Source organism: Agaricus bisporus, assembly GCF_000300575.1.
Source record: "Agaricus bisporus var. bisporus H97 unplaced genomic scaffold AGABI2scaffold_13, whole genome shotgun sequence".
Classification (NCBI taxonomy): Eukaryota; Fungi; Basidiomycota; class Agaricomycetes; order Agaricales; family Agaricaceae; genus Agaricus; species Agaricus bisporus.
The window spans coordinates 576,729-600,319 of NW_006267348.1; the positions used below are offsets into that span (position 1 = coordinate 576,729).

Genomic DNA, 23,591 nt, shown 5'->3' on the forward strand with positions numbered 1-23,591 from the left:
ACAAAAGACGGTTCAGTGGTCTAGTGGTTATGATTTCTGTCTTACACACAGAAGGTCTCCAGTTCGAACCTGGACTGAACCATTTTTATTTTATTTCATTCCCCCGGAGAAAATTCGCAAGCGTCACAACTACTATGTCCTCTGGTCATCACGACTCGAACGTAATGTCGGAGGTATTTTCAAGACGCCCCAGGACATTCTTGCCGTTCTTTCTAAGTATCAGAGGCTCATGCGCACCCTCAGCCATCAAATGCTTCCGTGGGACATTGACTTCGAATCCGTTTGATGTCCCGCCCATAAAATTTATTGGTCTACGTTTCGAATAGACTGCGCGTATTATGGAGTAATGGTAGGACATCGGGGACCCAATCTTTGGTTTAAATTGAATAGTTAGGAGAGCAATTATAACCCAATTGCAACATGAGTCTTTCCGGCAAGAATGAAGTCAGGAATCTGTATCAGATTTCAGGGTAGTGGAGCTGAGGATTATGCCTATTAGGTTGTTGCGCACCACCTTTGACTTCAGAGAGCGAGGGGTAAGGGTTGCGGCACCCCTGATCCACATTCAAACTCTTTTTTTCATTCGGCCAACTCACGATCCATACTTAAAGACCCGAATAACAATTGAAACATACTAATACATGGTATGCGCAGTAAACTGTTTATAAATTCTTTCCATTTTGAAGAATAAAATACCGAAAAAATGTCAGATCGTCGTATCATAGTTCTTGATATAAGTGCCGAGATGAGCATTCTTCGCATACGCTACCACCTCCTTAGCCATTGCCGCATCCTGTAAACCTATCCCCACGGATTTATAAATCGTTACAGGATCTGGAGCTCCGGTCTCATCCATCGCGACACTAGATTCCTCTGGCAATTGTGAGTTCTCGTTATCGAGGCGGTTCCCTCCTTGCAGTAGTAGTTCCCCAATCTCAACACAACTTCCTGCGTCCACTTCCGCTTTAATCAAATCGCCAGCCTCTTTGGCACAGGCATCTCGAGAATCGACGATAATAGCATGACGGATCCGATGCCCAACTTTAGGAATTGACGAGGACTCTGCCCTATGAACAAGCGCTTCTTCAACTTCCTGCATGTTTGGTCTATAGCTCCCCACAAGGATGATGTGAGTTCCAGTAGAAACCCACGACGATGGAAAGAGAGGGACTGTAGATGAAGTCGCGCAAACAATTATGTTAGCAGCTTCTACAGCCTTCTTGACCGTCTGTTCTTCCTTGTGTGGGATAAGATGGCAAGTGACTCGTGGAAAATCCGTAATTGCGGATGTATACAAGTATAAGGCGCGTTCATTGAGATTACGATTGATGATAGTGCAGGATGAGATGCTTGGGTAATGTCTTAGAAAAACATCGAGGTGAGCCCCGATTTGTTTTCCTGAACCAAAAAATACTATATTTTGAGGTTGACGTATTCCAACAAGAGTCGCAGATAATAAGGAACCTGTGATGTAACAAAAGACAGTCGGTAAGAGACACGATTTGAAAAGAATATCAAGCTTAACGAACCCCCGGCATTACGTAGAGCAGTCAACTCCCTCGCATTGATAACGGCTTCAACTGCTCCAGTCTCCTCATTCAACATGAGAGTTGTAGCAGGTAGACCTTGCAGATCACCCTCGCTACGAGGCACACTGACAACTTTCACAGTCGTACCCTCCAGCGCATCTTGCGGAGACGTTACCCGAACAGGCATGAACAAAGTAGTATGAGATTTCGTTTCGATGGCTGTCCGATGAGGTGCTTGGATAGATGGTGTAGCGCCCTCAGAGTTGTCTCGTCTCGAGAACGCCGTGAAGACGCGACCCATGAGCTCCTGAAGAAAGGTTGTGCTGAATGAAGAAGCCACTTTCCTCACATCGCCGGCAGACAGAACTAGCAGAGACATGGTGTTTACCAGCAACTTATAACAACATCCGAGTAGTCGGCTACTGGGGCGGCCCGGCAATAGCCTTGGCATGTGCTATATTTAGCAGGTTTCGATAATCTGATTTATAAGTATAAACAGGTAGGCCACCGTTAAGTACAGAATAATGTGGGAGTTATCTCATTGACACCTCAGGCTCCCATTAATTGTCAAGAGCGACCCGAATGCCATTTTCAAAGTCAGCGATAATATCGCTAATATCCTCAATTCCAACGGCAACCTATCGAAATATTAAGACCAGCAGGCAAAACGTCAGTGGTATCACATACCCGAATGAGGTCAGGAGTAACACCAGATTCAAGCTGTTCCTTGTCCGTCAATTGGGCGTGCGTGGTACTTGCGGGATGGATGACGAGAGTTTTGGCGTCACCAACATTGGCCAGATTACTGGCAAGTTTGAGGCCGTCAACGACCTTGCTAGCGAGTTTTGCATCACCCTTGACACCGAAACTGAGTACACCACCAAAAGCATTGGGTCTCAGGAGTTTAACAGCCAGTTGGTGAGATTCGTGCGATTGAAGACCGAGATACGAGACCCAGGCAACTTTGGGATGCTTCCCCAACCAATTAGCCAGGGCAAGGGCATTGTCGGAATGGCGTTGTGCGCGAAGACTCAGGGTCTCCAAACCCTGGAGAAGGAGGAAGGCGCCAAAAGGGTTCATCGAAGGTCCTATGTCACGTAGCATCTTAAAGGAATCAAAAACGCTAGAATTATCATGAAGCGTGATTATGGCGCCATACCTCACATCGCACTTTCGTTGAAAACGCAACAGCACCAAAAGTCTCTGAAAATTTGAGGCCATGATATCCCTCAGAAGGTTCCGTGAAGCTAGGGAACCGGCCGGACTTGACCCAGTCAAATTTGCCAGAATCAATGATGACACCGGCAATCGTGGTCCCGTGGCCACCTATCCACTTAGTAGCACTGTGAACTACAAGCATTTGTTAGGACAAGCTTCATTGAAGCCTCAAATTAAAGGTACCAACCAACGATGTCAGCACCGAGCTGAATGGGCTTGATCAGATATCCGCCCATCCCGAAGGTATTGTCAACGATTAGGGGGACACCCTTAGCATGAGCAACCTTAGCAAGCGCGGGAATATCAGTGACGATATATTTAGGATTGGCGATACTCTCGATAAAGATCGCCTTTGTTCGGTCGTCGATAGCAGCTGCAAATGCCTCAGGGGTGGGATCTGTGACCCATTTTACACCGATGCCGAAGTGTTTGAAGGTGACTTTGAATTGATTGAAGGTACCACCATAGAGGTAGGAACTGGTCCGAAAATGAAATTTAGAACAAGGACACATAAATTAGGGCTTACGAGGAAACAATATTGTCGCCGACACCAGCAAGAGTGGCGATCGTCATGAACTGAGCAGCTTGGCCGGAAGCAGTTGCCACAGCAACAGCTCCACCCTCCAACGCAGCCATCCTTTGTTCGAAAACGTCCTGCAAGCCAAGATCGAAGCGAATCAGGACATCGTCTCAAGAACGGACGGTGAACTTACGACAGTAGGGTTACCAATTCGGGAATAGATAAACCCGTTTTGCCTGACAGAGGCTCAAGAGATGAAAAATGAGACGGAGACGTTGTTCTCACCTCAAGCCAAACAGATCAGCACCGTGCTACGAAAATGTTAGCTCCCAAAAGTTTAGCAAGCACTACGTTGGATACACACCTCAGAACTGTTGAAGGTAAAGCTGGTGGAGGCATAGATTGGAACTGCACGAGCATTCGTAGCCTTGTCGGGGGCCTGGCCACCATGAAGTTGGATGGTATCGAACTCGGGCTCTCTGGATTTTCGAAATCAGCCACATCCACGCGAGGGGCAATATAGGACATACTTGTAGAAAGGATTGGCCATAGTGGGAGTCGTGAAGACGATCGACAGTTGGCGGGAAAAAACGAGTTCCTATCATATGGGAGATGCAGACACCTCATATCCGTGACCCTGATCATTCTATCATTTGCTTACCAATGTTCGATGATCCCCTCTTTCAGACGGCAGAACCAACCCATGGGAAATAATACGATGAGGAATTGCCACGGTCTGTGATAAATCTCATGCCTGCGACCTTCATCATGATTGCACTACGAACATCTTCCTGTAACAATCAATTCGATGGGGCATCTGTTCTGTTCGCAAAACAACAGTGCTTTATGCTGAAAACGTCTTATACTTCTTACACTAACCTTACACTGTCTAACAGCATCTTATCAAGATCAAAGTGCCTCTTATCAGTACATGACACATCCGCGTAAGTCAGGGGTACATAGTACATCAGTCAAGCCCCTCTTGCATCCATGAGCCATCTCGCCTAAATCACTAATATTGAGACGATATCATGTGGCCACCGATTGCAATTTCACCGTGAGCACACTGCAAGCTGCATTTTCTCAGCACGAAAAAATCGGGTATCCTTCCAAGCGCTCACTGTTTTTGTTCCACTTGCACAACTTTTGGTGACGTGACAATGGGATGCTCCGAACAATTTTCGATAAAAGAGGCAATTTTATGAACATGACTCGTTATTGAATTCTTCCTGATCACTATTGTTCCGTTAACCATTAGGTCACCATGGCGCGCTGGTAAACAAATGATTTGCCTAACAAGGCTCTTATTGCTTTCAACTAAACCGTTGTCATCTACTTCTTATGTCGCTATTGTCTATTTATTGGCTTGTTGTCATGGGAAAGTCCAAAAACAAGCCAGAGTGGCGAACAATCAAGTAGTTGTGGGTCCTTGTTATTATCTCAATTCAAGAAGTATTCCAATAAATACTCGGAAGATGCTCTGGCGATATACCAGAATACCACCCTTCGGCGCATCGTCAGCTGTCGATCAGCGATTCACACAAGAACTCAGCGCCCACTGTTTTTCCTCTTTGAATTAACATGTCCGAATCCGCAGCCGAATCGAGTACTAGTTATCGCGATAATTATGAAAGGCACAAGGAACGACTGTTGGGTCTAGTACAAGACATAATCAATGAACTCGACGCGTTCCAGAAATGGGGAGCAATAGAGGACGATGCTGTCAATGTTGCTAGAGATTACAGCAAGTAATTATCATCAGTATTGCTCTTCCTTGGAGATCCTGTCGACTAACGTATTTCCCGCCATTGTTAGTCCCATTCATGATAAGGTCAAAGAGATCACCGAATTTATGTTTGAAAAAAGAGAGGCTACGAGAGTACATGAATATTCCCCAGATGTGCTGCTCTACCCGGAGTCCGACGATGATGTGCGTAATTGTTTTTAGATTCGGAGTCAGCATATTTGACGAAGGAGGCAGTCTGTATGGTATGAGTCTAGCTCTGCCACGAGCAGCGAAGGAGAAGTAAAGTTTGACGATGAAAGAGTTTCAGCTTCTTTTTCATGGAAAGGAAAAGAAAGGGAGGTATATTCCCCAGATAACGTGGTGCGTAAGATTGTTTCGTTCTTCAACTTGAACAAAAGATTGAATGAAATCACCAAGGCTAATAGAGAGATACCTTCCGCTCTCTCCAAGGGGAAAGGAAAGGAGCCGGAGTTACCCAGTTATGTTCCATCCACGATGCCCACAGGCGAATCTAGTAGTCGCTCAAGCATTGACGAAATCGAACATGCTCAAGCTGATCTTTGGAAGCATTCTGTAGATCAAGCTCACAAGATGTTTGAATTTTACGGGAGATTAGGATCTACAGAAGAAGGGAAACATTTTTTGAACGAAGTTACATGGTAATTGTTTTACCATCGAGCTTCTGCCTCATCTAATAGTGTATTCTTCAGGGGAATGCATGTTGCTGCCGTAGAGATTCAAAGACTCATTGGATTCATAGTATGTTTTTTCCCCAGGCAAATGAAAATGAACTCCTTGATGCCGACGGTGCTATAGCGGCCGAGTGTTAGTAATGTCCCCATATCAGATAGTAATAATGATACCACTGCGACTCATAATGCGTGAGTCTCGAATGATCCTTTTTATTATTACAGTTATTGATCTTATTTGTAGACGTGCTTCAGAGCCTCGCGATATGCCTCCTCAAAACAAAGGCGAAGTGACAATCCCTGAAGCTGATCCATGTGAACGCAAATTACCCCCGAATAAGATCATCATACCCGGCGGAAGAATATCTACACAGTTGCCTCCTAGGGCGATGCGTAAGAGCAAAAAACTACTTGATTCTCTCGAATTCGCTTCTGACCTCGTCGACGAACTAGAAGACGAAGTCAAGGAAAAGGAAGAGCCGCGTCGAGTTGAGTCTCTGCAGACTCGCCTGCCCAGAGAAACGCGCACTCGATACAATTTACGCTCGCCTGCTGTCAAGAAAACGGCAGAGGGCTCGTCTCGCACGAATGACAAACCTGGCAAAGACGAAAGGAAAAAAACTAAGAAGAAGGAACATATATCCTCTAGTAAACCTGCGGATAGGAAGCGCCAATTTGAAGAGGATGAAGATAGAACTCGTGAGGAAGGGAGTTCAGTTAGAAACAAAAAGAGACGTCGAGAGGATGAAGCCGAAGAGAAGGAAATAAAGAAAGAGAATTCAGATAGGGCTGTGAGTTTGAACAAAAGAAAGAAAGGAGGCGATGAAAGTGCAAACAAAGGCGCGAAGGCGCGGAAGAAGATCAAGCGTAGTTGAATATCGAAGGATAAAGTCTCTAATTGATTAGATATGATAGAATTATGATAGTGCTAATATCTTCTAATTTCTGTATCGTAGGTCCTCTCGCTTAGTATATCAGCTTATATCTACCTCATAATCTGCGCATTTCTTATTTTATCCATACGTATATACTGTGAAAGTGTCAATTAATTCTTTTTCCTCAGTCTTTCTTCTCGCGTCTACTGCAGTTCAGCGTTCCTATCTATTGAGGTCGTCTCACTAGACGACGACTGTACTTAGCCTTTATTACCGGCTCTGAAGCTCTGAAGAACCGTGATGAAATAAGATGCAGATGCAATGACGATATCAGGGAATGGCACCGCATCATACGGATCACACGCTGGATCACACGGATCACATTTACCTGCAAGCTTCAGCCGTGGTTAACATCGTCTCTACTTGCATAACCAAGTAGATTATATTGCTTAAATGTATCGCCATAGTTATTGAGAATCTACAAAAGAACGGGAATGGCGGATTTGAATCCTTGCGTGGTCTAGGGTCAGGAAATCACGATATAGTGTCCATTACATTATGTTACTACTGGTGATGTCACCGAGTTGCCGTCACTGGTTGTCTCGTCCCACCACCACTTTATTCGCGCAGATCCAGCGTGCAGGCCACCACGGACGCCGAGTATGCCTTCCGCAACGTCGAGGCCAGCCCGACCACTCGCTAGCCCGAATACCGGTGCAGGATTCACCACTCAACATCCCACTTTCTATCCTCCTTCATACTATGCGGCGGCTAATGGATTTTCGTACTCCCAGAAACGTCGCACCGGTGCTGTACAGCCTGTTACCGCGAGCCGTAACGGATATTCCGACACCGCGAGTCATTACGAGAATTTTATGCCTGTATCATACATTCCAAACACTTCTTCCTCCGAGTCGTCCTTCGAAATTAAGCACCCGCCAACCAACCACTCTAATCATTCGCATGCATCTAAGTCGAGTAAACTCGAAAAGCGGCAAAGTCAAATCACTGGGCTTCCTCAACTAGAGGCCAATCTCCTTCCTTCTCTACGGGACACGGTTGGCAGGATGACGCGTCCACCTCCTCCAGTCGCGCCTTCGCAATACGCTTTCGCACAGGATGACGATCCACGACAGCCTCGGGAGCATGCCTCAAGCGTCCTTAAGTCAAACAACCCTCCATCTGATTTTTCGAGCAATGCACATGATCCTCGCCTCTTACAAAAGCGAGAGTTTCTTTCACCTCGAGATCCACCGCCCTCAGATGATTCGTGCTCTATTCATAGCACACCCCCAAGGACCAAAGGGTTGAAGTCGACTCCACGCACGCTGACTCCCCGGACATTTCAAGGCCAAGAAACTCCGAGGGCCGACTCCGGCGCCGCCTCCTCTCCTAGACATACGTCATTGCGGCCTATCAAGAGCATTCTGACGCGGAAGAGTCCAACGTGTATTGCGCCGACGACTGCTTCTGTTGGGTCATCCAAGAACACAATTCACAAAGTAAATTCTTTTTTCCTCTTAGAAGGTCTTGTAATAATGCTCCCTAATGATTTAGTCCTCGCTTCAAACCCCAAAGCCGAACCTCGATTTACCGCGTTCACCGTCCCGTACTGGCCATCAGCAGTCGAAGGGTCGACTTCATCACACCTCTCCGGCGAATATCAACGCTCTGGAGCGGGAGAAGCATGGTAAATCACCTCGACCAGAGAAACACTTGAACTCGAACATCCCTCGATTTCGAGCTCGTCCCGTGATAGACCATCCGCAGATCTCTTTCTCGGATTCTTCTGATCTCGACCGTCGCTATGAACAAGGACGAAAAGAGCAGCGGAAGTTGACTGTCACTAATGCAGGTCCCCTGTCCAATTCGAGCTCCAGTGACCACAATTATGGCGTCAAGTTCCCTCTTCGACAACCGCAGTCTGGGGTGGGCCTTGGCCTTGATTATCTTTTCCCCGAGGCAAAATCAAATCGTGTGAATTTGGACAATGAAAGCTCTAATATCCGCCCAGGCAATGCAGCTCGTAATGCACCCAGAGTTTCAATTGTCTCGTTCGCTTCGTCTGTGTCCTGTTATTCCACAGCCTCTGATGATCTCCCACTCGCCGCGCAGCCCAAAAGTGACTACGAAAGACAACGGGAAGCTCTACTCAAACTTGTCTCTACGCTGGATCAAAAACCTCAACGTCGGACAACTCGGTCCAGTGAAAGCAGCGATTATCATGGAGTTGAAGGCGTTGCATATAGCGCCTCTAGCGAGTTAGTTGCTCACGACGAACTCCGGCAAAACTTCGTCGTCCCTAATACCCGTCCCAAAGAATTAAGGCGGCGCTCGCAGTATATGCCTGGTTCAATGCCTATCTCAGTTGTAGAGAGTTCGCTTACACCTTCACCTCGGGGTACGTATCCTTAACTTCCACTTATAGTCCTGGACTGACTGCTTATCATCCGAAAGGTGAGACGAGGCCCGAAACCAATGAGATCGGGGGCACGACTTCTCGGCTTGCTCGGCGGTCACTCATGATTGCGGCACAAGAACGAGAGGCGTTTGGATTAAGGCCTTCTGATTCTGAGGAATATCGAAGAGAATATGAAAAGCTCCGCCATCACTCACGTTATGGGAGTCGTTTGTCTGAATCTTCAGTAGAGGATCTTAATGAACCACAGGACGGCGCGCTCAGTCATGAAGCATCGCATATGTTCCACTCGATTCAAGCGACGTCACATCCCCCGGAGCACAGTGGTTCAGTCTTCGGCAATGGTGATTTCAAGCGTGTGAGTGAAGTTTTTGGAGAAATTGAATATCACTGATCGGTAAATTAGGAGCTTCCGAAACTTGAGAAACATCGTGCTTTAAAAACAAACTCGCCGATAATATCACCTAAAGCCGAGGCGCCGCGACACACGGCTGAAGAGTCTGTTGAGGAGCCGCTATCAAAGCTGATGGATCAGCTGTGGGAAACCGAGAGGAATTTTGTCAAGCAGATGCAGACTTGCATTCAGTATTACGTTCTTCCGTTGCGCGTACATGGAAGTCGGGCGTGGATTTCTGGAGTGCCACCTGATATATCACGATTCTTAGACTGGTTTGAAGATATACTACATCTACATGAGCAAGTCTTGGAAATATCTCGTGGCCCCAAGTACGACGTCATACGACAAATTGTACTTTTCCTTCCAAGGTTCGAGATCTATCAGCCATATATCGCCCGTCTGGAAGAGTTTTCCCGGCGACTTCGTAATTTGCAAGAGGGAGAAAGTGATTTTGGGTGCTTTGTGGATCTACAGGACAAACAAATGCAGAAAACTGGGTGGTCACTCGCAAGATACATCTCTGAACCGGAGAAACGGCTACAGGGGTACCTTCAATTATTTTCAGTCGGTGTTTTTTTACCATGTGGGCTAGCTCTGACTCTCCCAATTTTTCAACCCTAGGATTTGCTCCAGATAACACCGCGACAGGACCCTCAGTATATACCCGTCTTCAGCCTCATACGCTCTATTGAATTAATTGTTGATGTGCTGAATACTGTCAAACAAGAAGAGCAGGAACATCAGTCTATTGTTACACTTCTTGCTCGCTTTGAAAGTCCTTGTTCTCTGGGTTACTTGGCCGACCGAAAGCGGACTCTGCTCTGGAATGGACGCTTGGTGTTACGATGCTTATCGAGCGAGGATAGACGACCGCATCATATGGATAAGGAACTGGATACACGGACGCGAACATTATCAAGAGTTATCAACGCTTCAGGTGACAAGGGGTCTGATATCTCTCATTTTGATGGGGACCGGAAAAGTTTCTCTTCTTATGGCTCAGGGTCGGGTTACTCTATGACTGAAGACGGCTTTCAGGAGGAGCCTTTAGGTTTATACAAGAATTCCACAAGATCGATTCAAGTGTCTGCTTCCGTATTTTCTGATATTGTCATTTTCGGCGAACCCGTGCCTGGTACTTCAAATTCAAACCCAATGTCTTACCGACTACTAGACTCGATTGGGCTGGCTCGCGTTTTCTCGGTTCAAGAACGTGTTTTGGAATCTGGTGAGAGACCTTTAAATCCTGAGAAGCGGTATTTAACAACCGTAGACTCAAATTCTGTCTTGGTTGAATTAATTCCTATCAATTCCGCGGACTCCAATCTCCGAAATATGATCCCACGTATCGAATGCATACAGATCTCTCAACCCGAGTCGGCTTCTTGTACATCAACTCCAGATATCTGTCAAGACTGTTTCTCGGCATTTCGACGCTCGCGTGATCACACCACACAGCTTTGGTGTCGGCCGTGGAAAAATATAAATACTATTACCCCTCAAATTCCGACCACATACGGCGATTCTGGTTTGCCCCTCTTGAAGAGCCCTCCTGGTAGTCAAGCGCATGCTTCAAAGCCCCGACCGCGTGATACGAGTGTCTCCATAGAGGAACGTGAAGAAAGAAGCTGGTGGTCTTTCCGTTTTCTTCAGGTCATGACTAGCAAACGACAAGTGACGTTCTCGGTGTAACATATGTAATGCACTTCGAAATTTCATCAGACTTGTCCCTTGTCATTGTCATGTGTCATTTTTGAAGTTTAATTGAAATACAGGATGCGCAGCTGACATATTGCACATCGTCTAAATCATTTATTACAAAACAAAGGCCTTCCTAACTCACATAGTCTTTCGCGAGTCGTTGTTAGAAATCAAAATTTAAGGGATCTAATCTTTGGGGATCTAATATTTGCTCCTGGCATTGAATACAACAATCAAACTGTGGTAACTACAACAGTCTTGCTAACCCTTGGCATTTGCGATGGCTCGAACTGTTGGAAAGGATTCTAGGGAAATAGTCATTCATCATGTGTATCATAATTATCTGAGAAGCGGCAGCACGTACGGTTCCTTCTTTGAATCCGGCTCGCTCATGCGAAGACCCCAAAGTCTTGGAATTCAGATGCAAATTGTTGGATGATATTCCGACCCCCGATGCATATCTGTCCTTCAAACTTGATCTTGCGTTTAACCTATGTTTGTGATGTATTCAACTTAGCTTATCATGGTGAATATTCCTTGGGCTTACATCGCAACTGCCATCATGGTCACCACGGCAGATGATTAATCTCTAGATAATAATCGACACATGATAGACATAGACTTACAGAAGGTGTTGGCGTAGAGTTTTGTTACATTGAGATGGAAAGCAAACCTGTGTGATAGTGAAACATCCAGATGAGCCTGATAAACGGGAATAACTAGATTATTACCCACCAGACGAGTTTCGTAGGGGAAGAATAAAATGTAATCAACAGTAAAACTTGAACAAGGGTGACGAGGGCGCCTCTGTGAACGACGAAACGAATCAACGATCTCAGCGTTTCATTTGTTCTGGTGAATTTTGACGTTTTTTAGCTTCTCCCCGAGTATGGCGGGCCTGTATAGCTTACCGACTGATTCCCGTCCTAACGGTTGAGAGGAAGAGGCACATTGCAATAGTGGCGAGGATGTCGGTCATAGCTCCAGCACCCTTAGCTAATCCGAAAAATATCTTGAATAATTTCCGTGTTACCCTACAATTACATGCATTAGAAACTTGAAATGGACACTTACCGAGAAAGTTTCGTTCCGGTCGGATAGGACACCGTGTTTAAACACATACATGGTGGCAACGCAGCCTGGGTAGAAAAATCGTACCTCACAAGTAAATTGAAAGTCGCACGGAAACTCACCAAGACCGCCCCCTGTAATCAGAGGGTACGAGCGTGAATTTGTGTAATCAGATCATAATCATCACAGTATTCACCAAAAGCTAAAATTTGGAAGAACGTCTTATTTGCCACATGACCATCACGTTAGTTCGTTCTAAAACGTATGTATATATTTCGTGTTGACTTACGATAGTGGAAATTACCAACCAACTGCCCCTACCCGCCCGTTTAACTGGCACGAGTGTCGAAAACGCTGTGAGACGATCAAGACAGAGTGTGATCGCATTGAAGCCTCACCAATTATCAGTTGGTAAATAAAGTATCCTTGCGAACTATTAAGCATAAATATCAGCTTGTATTTTCTGTGTTAGGAGAACAAGACCGACATGCTCGTGATGATAGTGGAAACCAGGCATTCAGCAGAAAGCTCCCTACAAGGGTTTAAGCATGATAGAACACATGTAAGGACGTTGACACTCACGGCGTGATGGCGCCAAGAGGCACGAGAGAGCCAAAATATGGTACCTTACGGCAAATTATTTTGCTATGTCCAAGAAAAGAAGCTGGACGGTACTCACAAGATAGTAATAAATTGACTGAGCAGCCAAAGCTGAGGAAGCCAAATCGAGGAATCTGTAAGGGGTTGATGTCATTGAGCGGTTGCGTCACTTGGAAAGTTCCTCGAAATCGGTACCCACAACATCAGGCCGGCCTCGATTACCCTTCAGTCTTTCATGCGTGAGATGGTTTATTCGATTGCCAAACGTACCATTACACGGATATATTGTTTATCGCCGTGACTCGGGAAATAAACATAAGCCTGGACTATCGTCATCCCGGTGAAGCTTAGGAAACCCGAAGTCAGAACGCTAATTGTCCTAAGATGGAATGGAGACGGATGTTTACACAAGTGAGAGTATGAAGCCTTAAATAAAAGAGTGGTCAGAGCTGCTCAGAAGATGAAAATGTAGACGTTTCACCCCAGTATATGGGCGCAAAAACGGGCCCAAGGTTGATACCATGAGCTGATTGAGTATCCATGTCGCAGGTGGGTAAATCGCGTCGAAGGACACAAGATATGCCCCTAGACGAAAGGAAAGACTTAAGAACGGCAAAGAAAGGGGAAGAAAGAATCTGTTACCAGGGCCCTTTTTACGTTATATCGTATGTATCTATGCTTTTCGCACGACACGCACCCCGAGTCAGGGGAGGATCTGTTGGATGTCTATTTTTTTGCTATTGAAAGTCGCCAACTACGGACGGCCTTACAGCTATTTTTGCTTCCGCAATGTTTCACCACGAACCATCATTTATGTACCTGATCAAATAAGGTGCATGATCATGAGAAGACTGTCTAGCCAATGTCAAAATCATCAGCAACTTGTTAATACTTATCTAGATTTTGTGAGAAGATTTCAATACCATTGGAGCGTTGACATGTTGACCAAAGTTGGCCGCCGTGCGGCAAACAATCAGTATCATCACCTCTACGTAAGGTGTCAAACCTGAGGCTATGGGATTGAAAGCTTTGATTAGATGACGATCATGATAAATGGACACGATAAAATTGAAAAATCCCGGAATCATGATTGATTGTCTAAATAAAAAAAGAAGCTCGAGAGACTACTCACCAAGGGAGATTCAAGGTCAGAAGGAGTCCGAGTCGAATCAGTTTCAGGTCAAGTGTGGCTTCATATGGTAAACATCTGAAAACATCTCACGGGCTGGTTCCAGGGGTCCAGGCACCTTGTGACCTTTTCCTGGTGGCAGATCATGATCATCTGATACCGAGCTTGCGTTTCCGCTACACACCGAGTCTAAAGCCGCCGGAGCCCAGCAGGTAGGATAACAGTAACCTGTTGATTCTTTCTAGCTGCTTCAAAAACTATGTTTTTTTTGAACTTGTCTAACACGCATCACATCGTCTAAAGTCCACACAGTATTGGGCTGCCACCCCCTTGCAACAGTAACCATTACAGTAAATATGAAAATAAGATAAATGATAAACGTACAGTTCTGTCTTGCAAAAATAGATGTTTTCAGTTTTAGCCATGTTGGTCTTTGGACAAGGAAGTGTCGTGATTCGGAACTTATCCAGGACCAGAGAAACCATCGAAACCCACCGCCAAAACCTCAGAATTTCGAAATTGTAAGCGTCCAATTTTCAGGAAACATCATCGGCCGAGAAATTGAGTTTCATTGTTTCGTAAATAAGTACTGTATACACAGATTCCCCTCTGATTATGCAGATATTACAGAACCACACATAATAGTCCGTCGTAGAGGCCTCCGTGCAAGCAGCTGCAGTTTAATAGAGTAGGAATTTCTCCTCCACCCTCTGTAAATGGCATTTTCGCATTTAAGATCATGATCCAGGATTTGCTTAGCCGGTGCTCCCAGCGAAGAAAAATATTTCCTCTCATCAATAGCCGCTACTTACTTTCATATCAAAACTCGATGGTGGCCGGGTTACTGAATTCTATCCGTGGTCCGAGAATCCAGCGGGGCTAGTAGTACGATCATGATAACCTCCGGACCCCCTTTTGTCCTTGGATAAGCACGGATCGGACTCATGCCGCAACATATTCTGAAGGCCAGTTCCAGAGCTCAGTATGCGTTTCATCCGGGCATTAATTCCATCCCTGAGCCCCTCGCCCTTCGTAAATCACAAGGCCCTCAAAAAAACGCGTTAAGCGGGCACGATCTGGAAGCCCGAAGTGTTCTGTCGACTCCGCGATTCCGGAGTGTCGATACTTTCCTAATAAGGGCATAGTCAAGAAAAAGCCGCGACACGTGGTCTGGGGTTAGTGTGTTCTAAATTTAGGACTGGGTTCAGCTGATTGCATCGATGATCTCTCACCAGCTCTTTCTCTTCCATTGTCCCTCTCCTACCTTTCCACAGCGTCGCCTTTGATTACTTCTTTCTTCTGTCTTCGATATTTGGTCTCTCAGGGTACTTGTGTTGTTCTCTCGTTCTCTTCCTTGTGCGCTTCTCGTGGACCTAACGAGAGTTCTAAACTGCACTTTCATCGATTGCTTGGGATATTTGTGAACGGATCTTTTTCTGTTTCTTCTTTACAACAGCGGCCTTTTGAGCGATTGTAATAACTTGTTGCGGGTATAACGCACCCCCGATCTTCTCATTCTACTGGATTCCCAACGGATGAGTAGGAATCACTGATTCTACTCTTGTGGTAGGTTTGATCGCCTCGTTCTCGTATCCCAAACATGGTATTGATATTCGATTGCACTCAGGCGTTTAATCACTCCCTCACGTCATCACGCCCTCTACACGATCTGATATACTACCTGACCAACCCATCTACCTGAAAACGCAAACGAGCATATTCCGGGAATTCAAAAAACCGTCATGGTGCCTTGGGATCTACACAATACTTTCCCAACGGAACTCCTTTCTGAGATTTTCTTACATTTCATCGCTACATCTTCACCTGAATCACCGACATCAACATCTTCGATCCATCATCCTCTACTAGTCTCCCATGTCTGTACGCGTTGGCGTACAGCGGCCTTAGCCACGCCTCGTTTATGGGCGCGGTTATTCCTTCATTTAGGTCTCGCAAAGGCAGAAAATCAAGCATCATTAGTTCGCGCTTGGATGGAACGTTCTGGGGGATGTCCTTTGACCATCTATATCTTTTGGGAGGATCCACCCTTCGCTGAAATGCACCCTGCTTTGGAATGTATATCAAGACATTCTGCGAGGTGGAAGGAGATTCTGTTTTATTTGCCTTTCGAGGTGTTTAAGAGGTTTAGGAAGATTGTTGGAAAAGTGCCATTGTTGACAGATGTGAGTATTGGAACGGGAACGGGTGCTCAGGATATTGTTCTTCATGAAGTCTCCGGAGAAGAGGCTCGTGATAACCCAGAGGAAGAAGAAACCGACTCCTATGATTCCAATGAATCCGATGACGATGATCATTCACTCCATGACGATAACACTCGACGACGTTCACAGGAACTTAACATGTTCAGAAACGCACCGAATTTGACAAGCGTCGAATGTCTCAATTTATCACCTTTCTTATTCACATTTCCTTGGCGAAACCTGACTTGTATTCCGCTTATGGTGGTCACTGTGGAAGGATGTTTATCAATTCTTCGTCTTTCTCCGTCCCTCCAGAAGGCTGGATTTATTTTTCTCAACACATCTGCATCTCCAATCCCCGCTAATGGAATCGGCAATGGAACGACTTCGACCACGCCTTCTAATTCCTCCTCCTCCACGCGCTACGGTTTTCGATGCGTCCATCATCCATCCCTAACCGAATTCTCAATTCTCACACATCCAGGAGACGAATCCATAGACTTGGCACCCCTCTTCCCTCTCCTCTCCTTTCCAAACCTCTTATCCCTCTCGATATGCAACCTCAAATCCCACTTCGCAACATCAGGTTTCACGACATTTTTATCAAAGTTATATTCCTTGCAAACATTACATTTACGCAAAACGGCTTTGTCGGATCAGAATCTCGTAGCAGGCTTGAGGATGGTACCGAGTGTTGAGAAATTGGTGGTACACCCTTTGCAGGAGGGTATGGGACCTCCGAGTGTTACGGAGGTAGTCTTTGATGAGCTGAGATGGAAGAGTTGGGTTGTGGATGGAGAGTATTCGCAGTTTGGTGGAGGTGTTGTTGATGAAGATCGCCATGATAGCGCTGTTGATGAGAATGAGAATGACGAGGAGGACGGCACGGATGAGAATGATCATGTCGTAGGAGCTGATGCGAACAATTCAAATGGAAGTGAACATTCCAACCAAAACGCTCAAAAGAGATCAAATTCAGGATTACCTCTCTTACCCAAATTAACGTCCATAGAAGTCAAATTGGACAATACGATCGCTGATTCTTTCATTCATATGATTCACTCTCGTCGTACGAGTGTTCATTTTCCTTCAAGAGCCTATCGCTATCGCAAAAGCAAACTGTCATCACGTGTTTACGACGAGGATGGAGAAGAAGTAGAAGAAAGTCTAGATCAAGAACAATACCAACCAAGTGGACTCGTCGCTGTAGAAGTACAAGAACCACCCGAGGTATTGGAAGGTAATCGTGTCGAAGACGATATCGATAAACCTTCCGTACTGGAACATGTCCGAATTCGATTCTCCGAACCTTTACACCCTCATTTCCTATCCGAATTCGAGGATTTACAGAGGGATGGATTGATAATAGAAATGGATTATATGAACGAGAATGGTGGAATCAAATTCGTACGTACTCTTACTTTCACTCTTTCGGAGAAAAAAACTGACTAGAAGCTGAATCGTTTAGATTTCGAATACAGAACCCAATTTGAATTCGTGAGCAGGTATATGCGCATGGCTAGCTCTTTGGATTATGTGAACCGTTTCTTTTGGTGACACACGCCCTTGTCTATCTCGTTTTTCCGGTTTCGTACACGACATTTAGTTTTTAGTGAGCGACAGTTTCGTTTCTCGTGATTGAACCCGATAGATTCCTCCCGCTACTCGTTTGTAGTTATCACTTATGCATTCCTTCGATTGCTTGTTCCGATATTCAATCTTTTTCTTTTTCTTCGTTCATATGCATACCTTTGGTTACGTCAATAGCGCGTCCCTTCATCCTCGCTCAGTCTTATTGTTCCATCTGTACCAAAAACATCAGCTGCGACTTTTTAAAGTTTCTGAAGGAAGGAGAAGTGACTGACAGGTCCATGAAAAACTTCCAAAGAACAGAAAACATCAGTCCTTGCAAACCGTTCGCTAGGATTCTCGTCTTGAGTCCGCGACCGAATAGACCTGTCCAACCGTCAACAGCAACGACGGCACGCGCAGCATTCATGTAGCCAATACGTGTTTCATTGACTTGTCGGTAAGTTTTGACGACACGAAGAGAATTAGAGATCGTATCGGATACGATGGAGGCTGTGAAACCAATGAAGGCCTGTCTGGAAATATTTTCGAAAATGGTATGGCCTTTAGGAAGGGCGCGTTGAAGGGTATTGTAAGTGCCGAACCACTGTGAACAGTATTTGTAAGTTTGGAGATCAAAAGGGAGGAGGGCAATCGTACTGGATAATGTCCCACAAAAGTTGCGGCAGCGGTGGCCAATGCACCATACCACATAGATCCAATACCATACTTCAGAATCTAGGAAGGAAGTTATATCAGTACTCTCATCAAATTGGAATGAGAGCGTCGAGGCATACTCTCTTCTTCAAAATCTTGATTCCAGGTTTTCCCTGGGTCTGTAGCGTCGTTTTGATAGTGTCAATGGGTGTCAAGATAATCCTAAAGCCAGCAGCGGCAAGTGACGCGAATACTGTCTTCACAGCCTCCGGATACTTGGTCGTATAGGGATTGGAATTCAGTAATGCGAGCATTCCAACATTGGCAGCGGTATCGCCAAATCTAGATATCGGACCTTGAAAGAGAGCGGCTGTGAGACCTTGATAGTATCTTGTCCATCCACCGTCTTCGTATAGAGTATAAATGGCGGTCGTAGTGGTGGTGCCATAGCGATATTGGTAGTTCATGACAGTGCGGAGCGGCATGAGGGTAAGGACTTGTAGGACCATGGCGGCAGCACCACTGAGTCCTCCTCCTAGCGCACTTTTGAGGGCCTTGCCCAGATCAAACTGAACGACGGTCAGTGCATGCTACGGGTAGATTTGAATTGGACGTACATCAGTGTCTCCAGCATCTATTAGACCTTTGATTAAGAGAGCTAGGGCGACGAGTCCTGCAATGACGAGGCCTGTGTACCAGGCTATTGAAGATGCAGTCCACGGTTCTGCAGGTTTCGCCGGTGCCACGTCTTCCCCTTCATCTAGAGATGCTTGCCCGTCTTCTATGTTCTGCCTGTTCTCCTCGTCGACGGGTTTTGGGAGCAGAGGGTCTGTCTCGTCGGGCGGGGGAGAGGAGTGGGTGGCCATTGTCAACTTGCGAACTTGTGCTCGGATCCTGATCCGTTCACGAGTTCAATTCAATTTAATTCAAATTGATCGGCATTAGTGTACCGCCCCGGTCCGCCACCGTTCACAAGGTCTTCCATCTTCTGCTCAAAGCCAGAATGCATAAAGATAAAGCCATAGCCCTTTATTCGAAAACAACATGTTATTATCACTTCTCTCCCTGGCTCTGACTATCGCGTCTGTTTTGGGTGTGACACACCTTCAACAGAATCCAATTCTGCCAGGCTGGAATCCAGATCCTACAATACTACGTGTTGGGGAGGACTACTTTATTGCTACTTCTACGTTCGAGTATTTTCCTGGGCATCCGATATACCATAGCAAAAATTTGGTCGATTGGACCCTCGTCGGGCATGGGTTGAACAGACCTTCCCAGTTGGCGCTGTTCGGAACGCCTTCGGACGCTGGTGCGTATGATTAACTTGTACCCCCCCAGTAGTGTCTGACTATCTATTGGCAGGTGTGTGGGCGCCATCATTGCGGTACCATGATGGAACATATTATTTGACGTCGACAACGCGATACGTGTACACCGGTGGGTGGACATGCACCTAACTTCTTATTTGTAGACCGCTTATAACTTCATAAGAGGAACTGCGGCTCTTTCCAAGGTCCTTCTATGTCACGACGAAGGACATCTTCTCCAATAACTGGAGCGACCCTATTTATTTTGGTGAGCCCGAATTCTTTATCCTCCCTGTAAATATATCTCATGTCTTGCTGCAGATAGTCTAGGCTATGATGGCGACTTATTCTGGGACACCAACGGAGATGTACACATTCGTTCTCTATCACTCGAGTTACGTGCTCAAAATGCTATTTCAGGTCTACCTTACTTGGTCAGGCATAAACAATAACGAGGACAAGATCTACAGTACGTCTTCCTCCCCTCATAATCCCTTTTGGTATTAAATGTGACTTCCTCCAGGTATATATCAGTCCAAGATTGACCTCGAAACTGGTACATCGCTAACACCCGCTGAAATCATCTTCAACGGCACTCTTCCTCACGATTCCGCCGCACGACCCGAAGGTCCACACATCTACCACGTCAACTCAACATACTATCTTCTCATAGCCGAAGGTGGTACGGGAATAACTCACCGGAGCACCATACAAAGAAGTACGACCAGTCCTGCCGGACCTTGGGAAAACAATCCCAATAATCCTATACTTTACAATGGTGCAAATACCAGTTTATCAGTACAAAATACTGGCCATGCGGATATTGTGCAGGCGATAGATGGAAGTTGGTGGGGAGTTGCTTTGGGAGTCCGACCACAGGGTGCGGAGGATGATGATTTGAGATTGAGCAGGGAACAACTTGGAAGGGAAACTTTTCTGTTTCCTGTTAAATGGGTAGATGGATGGCCAGTTTTTAATAATGGAAGGCCTTTGTCCGAAGTGGTTTTATTGCATGAAGACGCTGATAACGATGGCAAGGGGGGCATTACATCAAGAGAAACTTCTATCGAAGAGACCAAGATACCTGATTCGGAATCATTCTACTACAACAACTTCAAATCCCATACTCTCGACAATTCATTCTACTTCCTTCGTACTCCTTACGCTCCATTTCACACCCTCCTACCTTCCGGTTCTCTCGAAATCAAACCAAACTCATACGCTATAGGAGATAGGGATTCTCCTGCTATGATCCTTCGTAAACAAACATCTCACCAAGAGGTTTTCGAAACGGAATTAGAGTTTTCTAAACCAAGAACGAGACTCGAAGAAGCTGGGATCAGTATTTTCTATGGTGATTCTTTGCATAACGAAATTGGTGTTAGCGGAGGAGGTCCAGGAGAAGGAAGGTCTGTGGTAGTCAGGACGGTGACCTTGAATCAGCAAGTTGGACCTTGGGCATTAACGACGGCAAATGCTACCGTTACAAATGTAGGTACACTCCATCCTCGTGCATTTTTCAATTCTTCAAACTGGCTCACCACATATCGTAGACGACATATATTTCTCTCTCAAGTACAACCGAGCCAGTACGACTTCGTATCGAAGCTTCACCTATGGAATACACTCTACTCTACGCTGAAGGTAAACAAGGAGATTGGAATGAAGTAGCGAGATTCGATGGGTCTGTGTTGTCTATTCCACCCGCTGGGTAAGTCGTTTTCACCAATATCAAGGAAGGCATTTATTTATTTACGCCTTTCTATAGTGGTTTCTTCTTTAAAGGTGCCGCATTTGCGATTTACAATACGGGAAATGGAAAACCGAGTTTGACGAAAGCGAGATTTGGGTATTGGAAGCAGGGACAATTTTCATGAAAAACAGACATGTTGGAAACTGCGAATTTAGTCCAAGAGTAGAATACCGGCCAGTATGCTGGTATGTATGGTATGGTATGGTATAATTATTGTCCTTTCAACTTCAAGAGATCAATCATCATGCATCATGACTCAGAAAACTTCTTCTCAATATCGGTGTCTCCAAGTACCAAACCGCCTTCTAGGGAACCCTCCTCCCATCCTAGAAGTACCACCAATCACAGGTCTTCGTCTGCAACATCTGCAACAGAGAATGTCTGTTATCACGTCGAAGATTGTTACTAACACCTGTAATTAAAATATTAACAAATGCGACTTGATAGAGAAGGAAAGAAAGGGAATAACGTACGAAGGTGACGACGTCTACGATTGTCATAAGGACAGTGCCTATGGCAGAAATAATAGCGTTGACTGCGCTTCCGATTGCTGAGAATACTGAGCCCTGTGATAGATATATGATGAGTTCGAATGGAATATCAAGTTATAACAGCTCCTTTACCATGTTAAACTTTCAAACTTTCAAACGAAGCTAGTAGTAGTAGATTGGGAGACGAAAGGTAGTGATGCAATTTTGGAGAACATGGGGCACTACAAATATGTGTATATATACAATGGGGAACTATGGAGCCAGTTGTGGAGCCATGGCGAATGACGAGTTGTATCATCACTTCCAAGGTCTTTTCTTATCGACGCATCAAACGTTAAATTGAACAAGCACAGCCTGAACGGTCATTGGTTCAATAGCCGAATAATGATCAACACCTCCTAGTAATATCATCTCAATTGTGGCCGGATATTGCAAATTGAAGGATGTGAAGAAAGCATCGAAGATTATAGTGAGAGGTGGGAGATCGGAGGGATCCCAGGCAGTAAGCTCGGATCAGGGAACAGAGCCGGGTCACCCCAGACGAGTGCCCTGTATCGAGTTTACCAGTACAATCACGCAGCGCGAGGCGCAGTAGAATAGCGTTGAGTCTAAAGTAGGACGTCCGAATGTAGAGAGACCCAAACACTCGCACACACACGGGCACACGCCCGAGAAAACACACCCGTGCTCGTTCCTCGCGCGTTGTTCCACAGCCAAATTTGCTCCACTAAATGTATATCCCACTGTTGAGCAAGTTGTAATGATGCTTAATAAAAGAAATAAATTTCGTGCATAAATTCCTATGTCAATCTTTTGACTCCTTCTAGGGATTCATGTATTAAAAACGCCGCATTTGCAGCTGATTACAATAGTGGAAACTTTGGAAAATCAAGTTGGAGGAAAGCGAGGCAGTGGAAGCAGGGGCCAGCTCCCTAATATCGGGTTCTTCCAAACCCGAATCGCTTTTTTCTATGTCCCCCTCCGAGTCCCCCTCCTCCGTGTGCCCCTCCTGTCCTTCTGGTACCGGTGGACCGGGTAGACCTTCTAGATCTACCACACCTACAACAGATAATATCTCCTATTACGTGGAAGATTGTTACGATTACCTGTTTATCAAATTATCCTCGTCAATACCATAAATTTATCAAGGAGGGAAACGACATACAGAGGTGATTGCGCCAACGATGGTTGTTAGGACATGAGCTATGGCAGAAATGATAGCATTGATGCCGCGTCCGATTGAAGAAAATATTGAACCCTGTGGAAGATGTACGATGAGAGGCTATACCGGGGTAAGTTGTAAGATCTAGCTTTACCATTTTAATATTCAGGTTATGGGAAGAAGTATAGCAGTGGATTTTGTGAAAGATGGGAGTGAAGCATGCGGTATATATACCAAGGGGAGATATAAAGCTATGGAGTCCTTACAACATGAATGACGAGATTGTTCTGCTTAGTTTACATAAACGTCAACTCGAAAAATAAAAGCGGAGCGCGTCATAGAAGTAATGGACAGCAATGGGTCGACTATCAGCAGATTATGGGAGTAAGAGAGGGAGAAATACTTTGTGACCAGCATCGATGATGGTATGACGGATATGACGCCATTGATGACAGCGACACCACCTATCAAAACAGAGTATTGACCCTTGCTGTGCAACTAGTTTTCGTGGGTTTATTTCCTTCACCACGTCATTAGAGGAATGCTAATACTA

At 45.5% G+C, this 23,591-nt stretch overlaps 9 protein-coding genes and 1 non-coding gene across 10 annotated transcripts; 5 read left to right on the top strand and 5 right to left on the bottom strand.

Annotated features, from left to right (window-relative positions):
- Positions 1–9: 9 nt before the first annotated feature.
- Positions 10–82, top strand: AGABI2DRAFT_t144. The gene has a single exon. It is a non-coding gene; the product is annotated as a tRNA-Val (tRNA).
- A 624-nt stretch (positions 83–706) lies between these two features.
- Positions 707–1,908, bottom strand: AGABI2DRAFT_211512 (hypothetical protein; the record flags this gene model as incomplete). The annotated part of the gene is made up of 2 exons (XM_006456439.1): positions 707–1,464; positions 1,530–1,908. The coding sequence occupies 2 exons, from the start codon at positions 1,906–1,908 to the stop codon at positions 707–709; spliced, it is 1,137 nt and encodes a 378-aa protein (XP_006456502.1).
- A 181-nt stretch (positions 1,909–2,089) lies between these two features.
- On the bottom strand, positions 2,090–3,817 carry AGABI2DRAFT_139240 (hypothetical protein; the record flags this gene model as incomplete). Its single annotated transcript, XM_006456440.1, has 9 exons — positions 2,090–2,167; positions 2,217–2,633; positions 2,689–2,879; positions 2,935–3,224; positions 3,274–3,401; positions 3,461–3,503; positions 3,553–3,578; positions 3,632–3,746; positions 3,798–3,817. The coding sequence occupies 9 exons, from the start codon at positions 3,815–3,817 to the stop codon at positions 2,090–2,092; spliced, it is 1,308 nt and encodes a 435-aa protein (XP_006456503.1).
- A 1,031-nt stretch (positions 3,818–4,848) lies between these two features.
- AGABI2DRAFT_146323 (hypothetical protein) lies at positions 4,849–6,578 on the top strand (the record flags this gene model as incomplete). Its single annotated transcript, XM_006456441.1, has 7 exons — positions 4,849–5,015; positions 5,083–5,197; positions 5,249–5,374; positions 5,432–5,673; positions 5,713–5,773; positions 5,831–5,895; positions 5,948–6,578. The coding sequence occupies 7 exons, from the start codon at positions 4,849–4,851 to the stop codon at positions 6,576–6,578; spliced, it is 1,407 nt and encodes a 468-aa protein (XP_006456504.1).
- Positions 6,579–7,240: 662 nt separating this feature from the next.
- On the top strand, positions 7,241–11,086 carry AGABI2DRAFT_122404 (hypothetical protein; the record flags this gene model as incomplete). Its single annotated transcript, XM_006456442.1, has 5 exons — positions 7,241–8,080; positions 8,136–8,979; positions 9,036–9,355; positions 9,404–9,958; positions 10,016–11,086. 5 exons carry the CDS (start codon positions 7,241–7,243, stop codon positions 11,084–11,086), a joined length of 3,630 nt encoding a protein of 1,209 aa, XP_006456505.1.
- A 117-nt stretch (positions 11,087–11,203) lies between these two features.
- On the bottom strand, positions 11,204–13,653 carry AGABI2DRAFT_181111 (hypothetical protein). The gene is made up of 20 exons (XM_006456443.1): positions 13,464–13,653; positions 13,409–13,415; positions 13,248–13,351; positions 13,174–13,192; positions 13,037–13,112; positions 12,966–12,979; positions 12,846–12,900; positions 12,749–12,792; positions 12,654–12,698; positions 12,565–12,599; positions 12,456–12,499; positions 12,363–12,387; positions 12,289–12,300; positions 12,170–12,234; positions 12,007–12,107; positions 11,831–11,947; positions 11,722–11,768; positions 11,643–11,649; positions 11,460–11,586; positions 11,204–11,400 (listed from the first exon to the last, which is right to left on the bottom strand). The coding sequence occupies exons 3-20, from the start codon at positions 13,306–13,308 to the stop codon at positions 11,329–11,331; spliced, it is 966 nt and encodes a 321-aa protein (XP_006456506.1). The 5' UTR covers positions 13,309–13,351; positions 13,409–13,415; positions 13,464–13,653; the 3' UTR covers positions 11,204–11,328.
- Positions 13,654–15,952: 2,299 nt separating this feature from the next.
- AGABI2DRAFT_181112 (hypothetical protein) lies at positions 15,953–17,616 on the top strand (the record flags this gene model as incomplete). Its single annotated transcript, XM_006456444.1, has 2 exons — positions 15,953–17,503; positions 17,565–17,616. 2 exons carry the CDS (start codon positions 15,953–15,955, stop codon positions 17,595–17,597), a joined length of 1,584 nt encoding a protein of 527 aa, XP_006456507.1. The 3' UTR covers positions 17,598–17,616.
- Positions 17,617–17,626: 10 nt separating this feature from the next.
- AGABI2DRAFT_195605 (hypothetical protein) lies at positions 17,627–19,196 on the bottom strand. Its single transcript, XM_006456445.1, has 4 exons — positions 18,463–19,196; positions 18,326–18,403; positions 17,962–18,272; positions 17,627–17,900 (listed from the first exon to the last, which is right to left on the bottom strand). Exons 1-4 carry the CDS (start codon positions 18,829–18,831, stop codon positions 17,873–17,875), a joined length of 786 nt encoding a protein of 261 aa, XP_006456508.1. The 5' UTR covers positions 18,832–19,196; the 3' UTR covers positions 17,627–17,872.
- A 170-nt stretch (positions 19,197–19,366) lies between these two features.
- Positions 19,367–21,509, top strand: AGABI2DRAFT_211524 (hypothetical protein; the record flags this gene model as incomplete). The annotated part of the gene is made up of 6 exons (XM_006456446.1): positions 19,367–19,634; positions 19,688–19,752; positions 19,963–20,101; positions 20,156–21,078; positions 21,186–21,343; positions 21,401–21,509. 6 exons carry the CDS (start codon positions 19,367–19,369, stop codon positions 21,507–21,509), a joined length of 1,662 nt encoding a protein of 553 aa, XP_006456509.1.
- A 1,184-nt stretch (positions 21,510–22,693) lies between these two features.
- On the bottom strand, positions 22,694–23,137 carry AGABI2DRAFT_228532 (hypothetical protein; the record flags this gene model as incomplete). Its single annotated transcript, XM_006456447.1, has 2 exons — positions 22,694–22,982; positions 23,042–23,137. Coding segments are annotated over 2 exons (270 nt in total), but the record flags the coding sequence as incomplete, so codon positions are not given.
- Between the last annotated feature and the right edge of the window lie 454 nt (positions 23,138–23,591).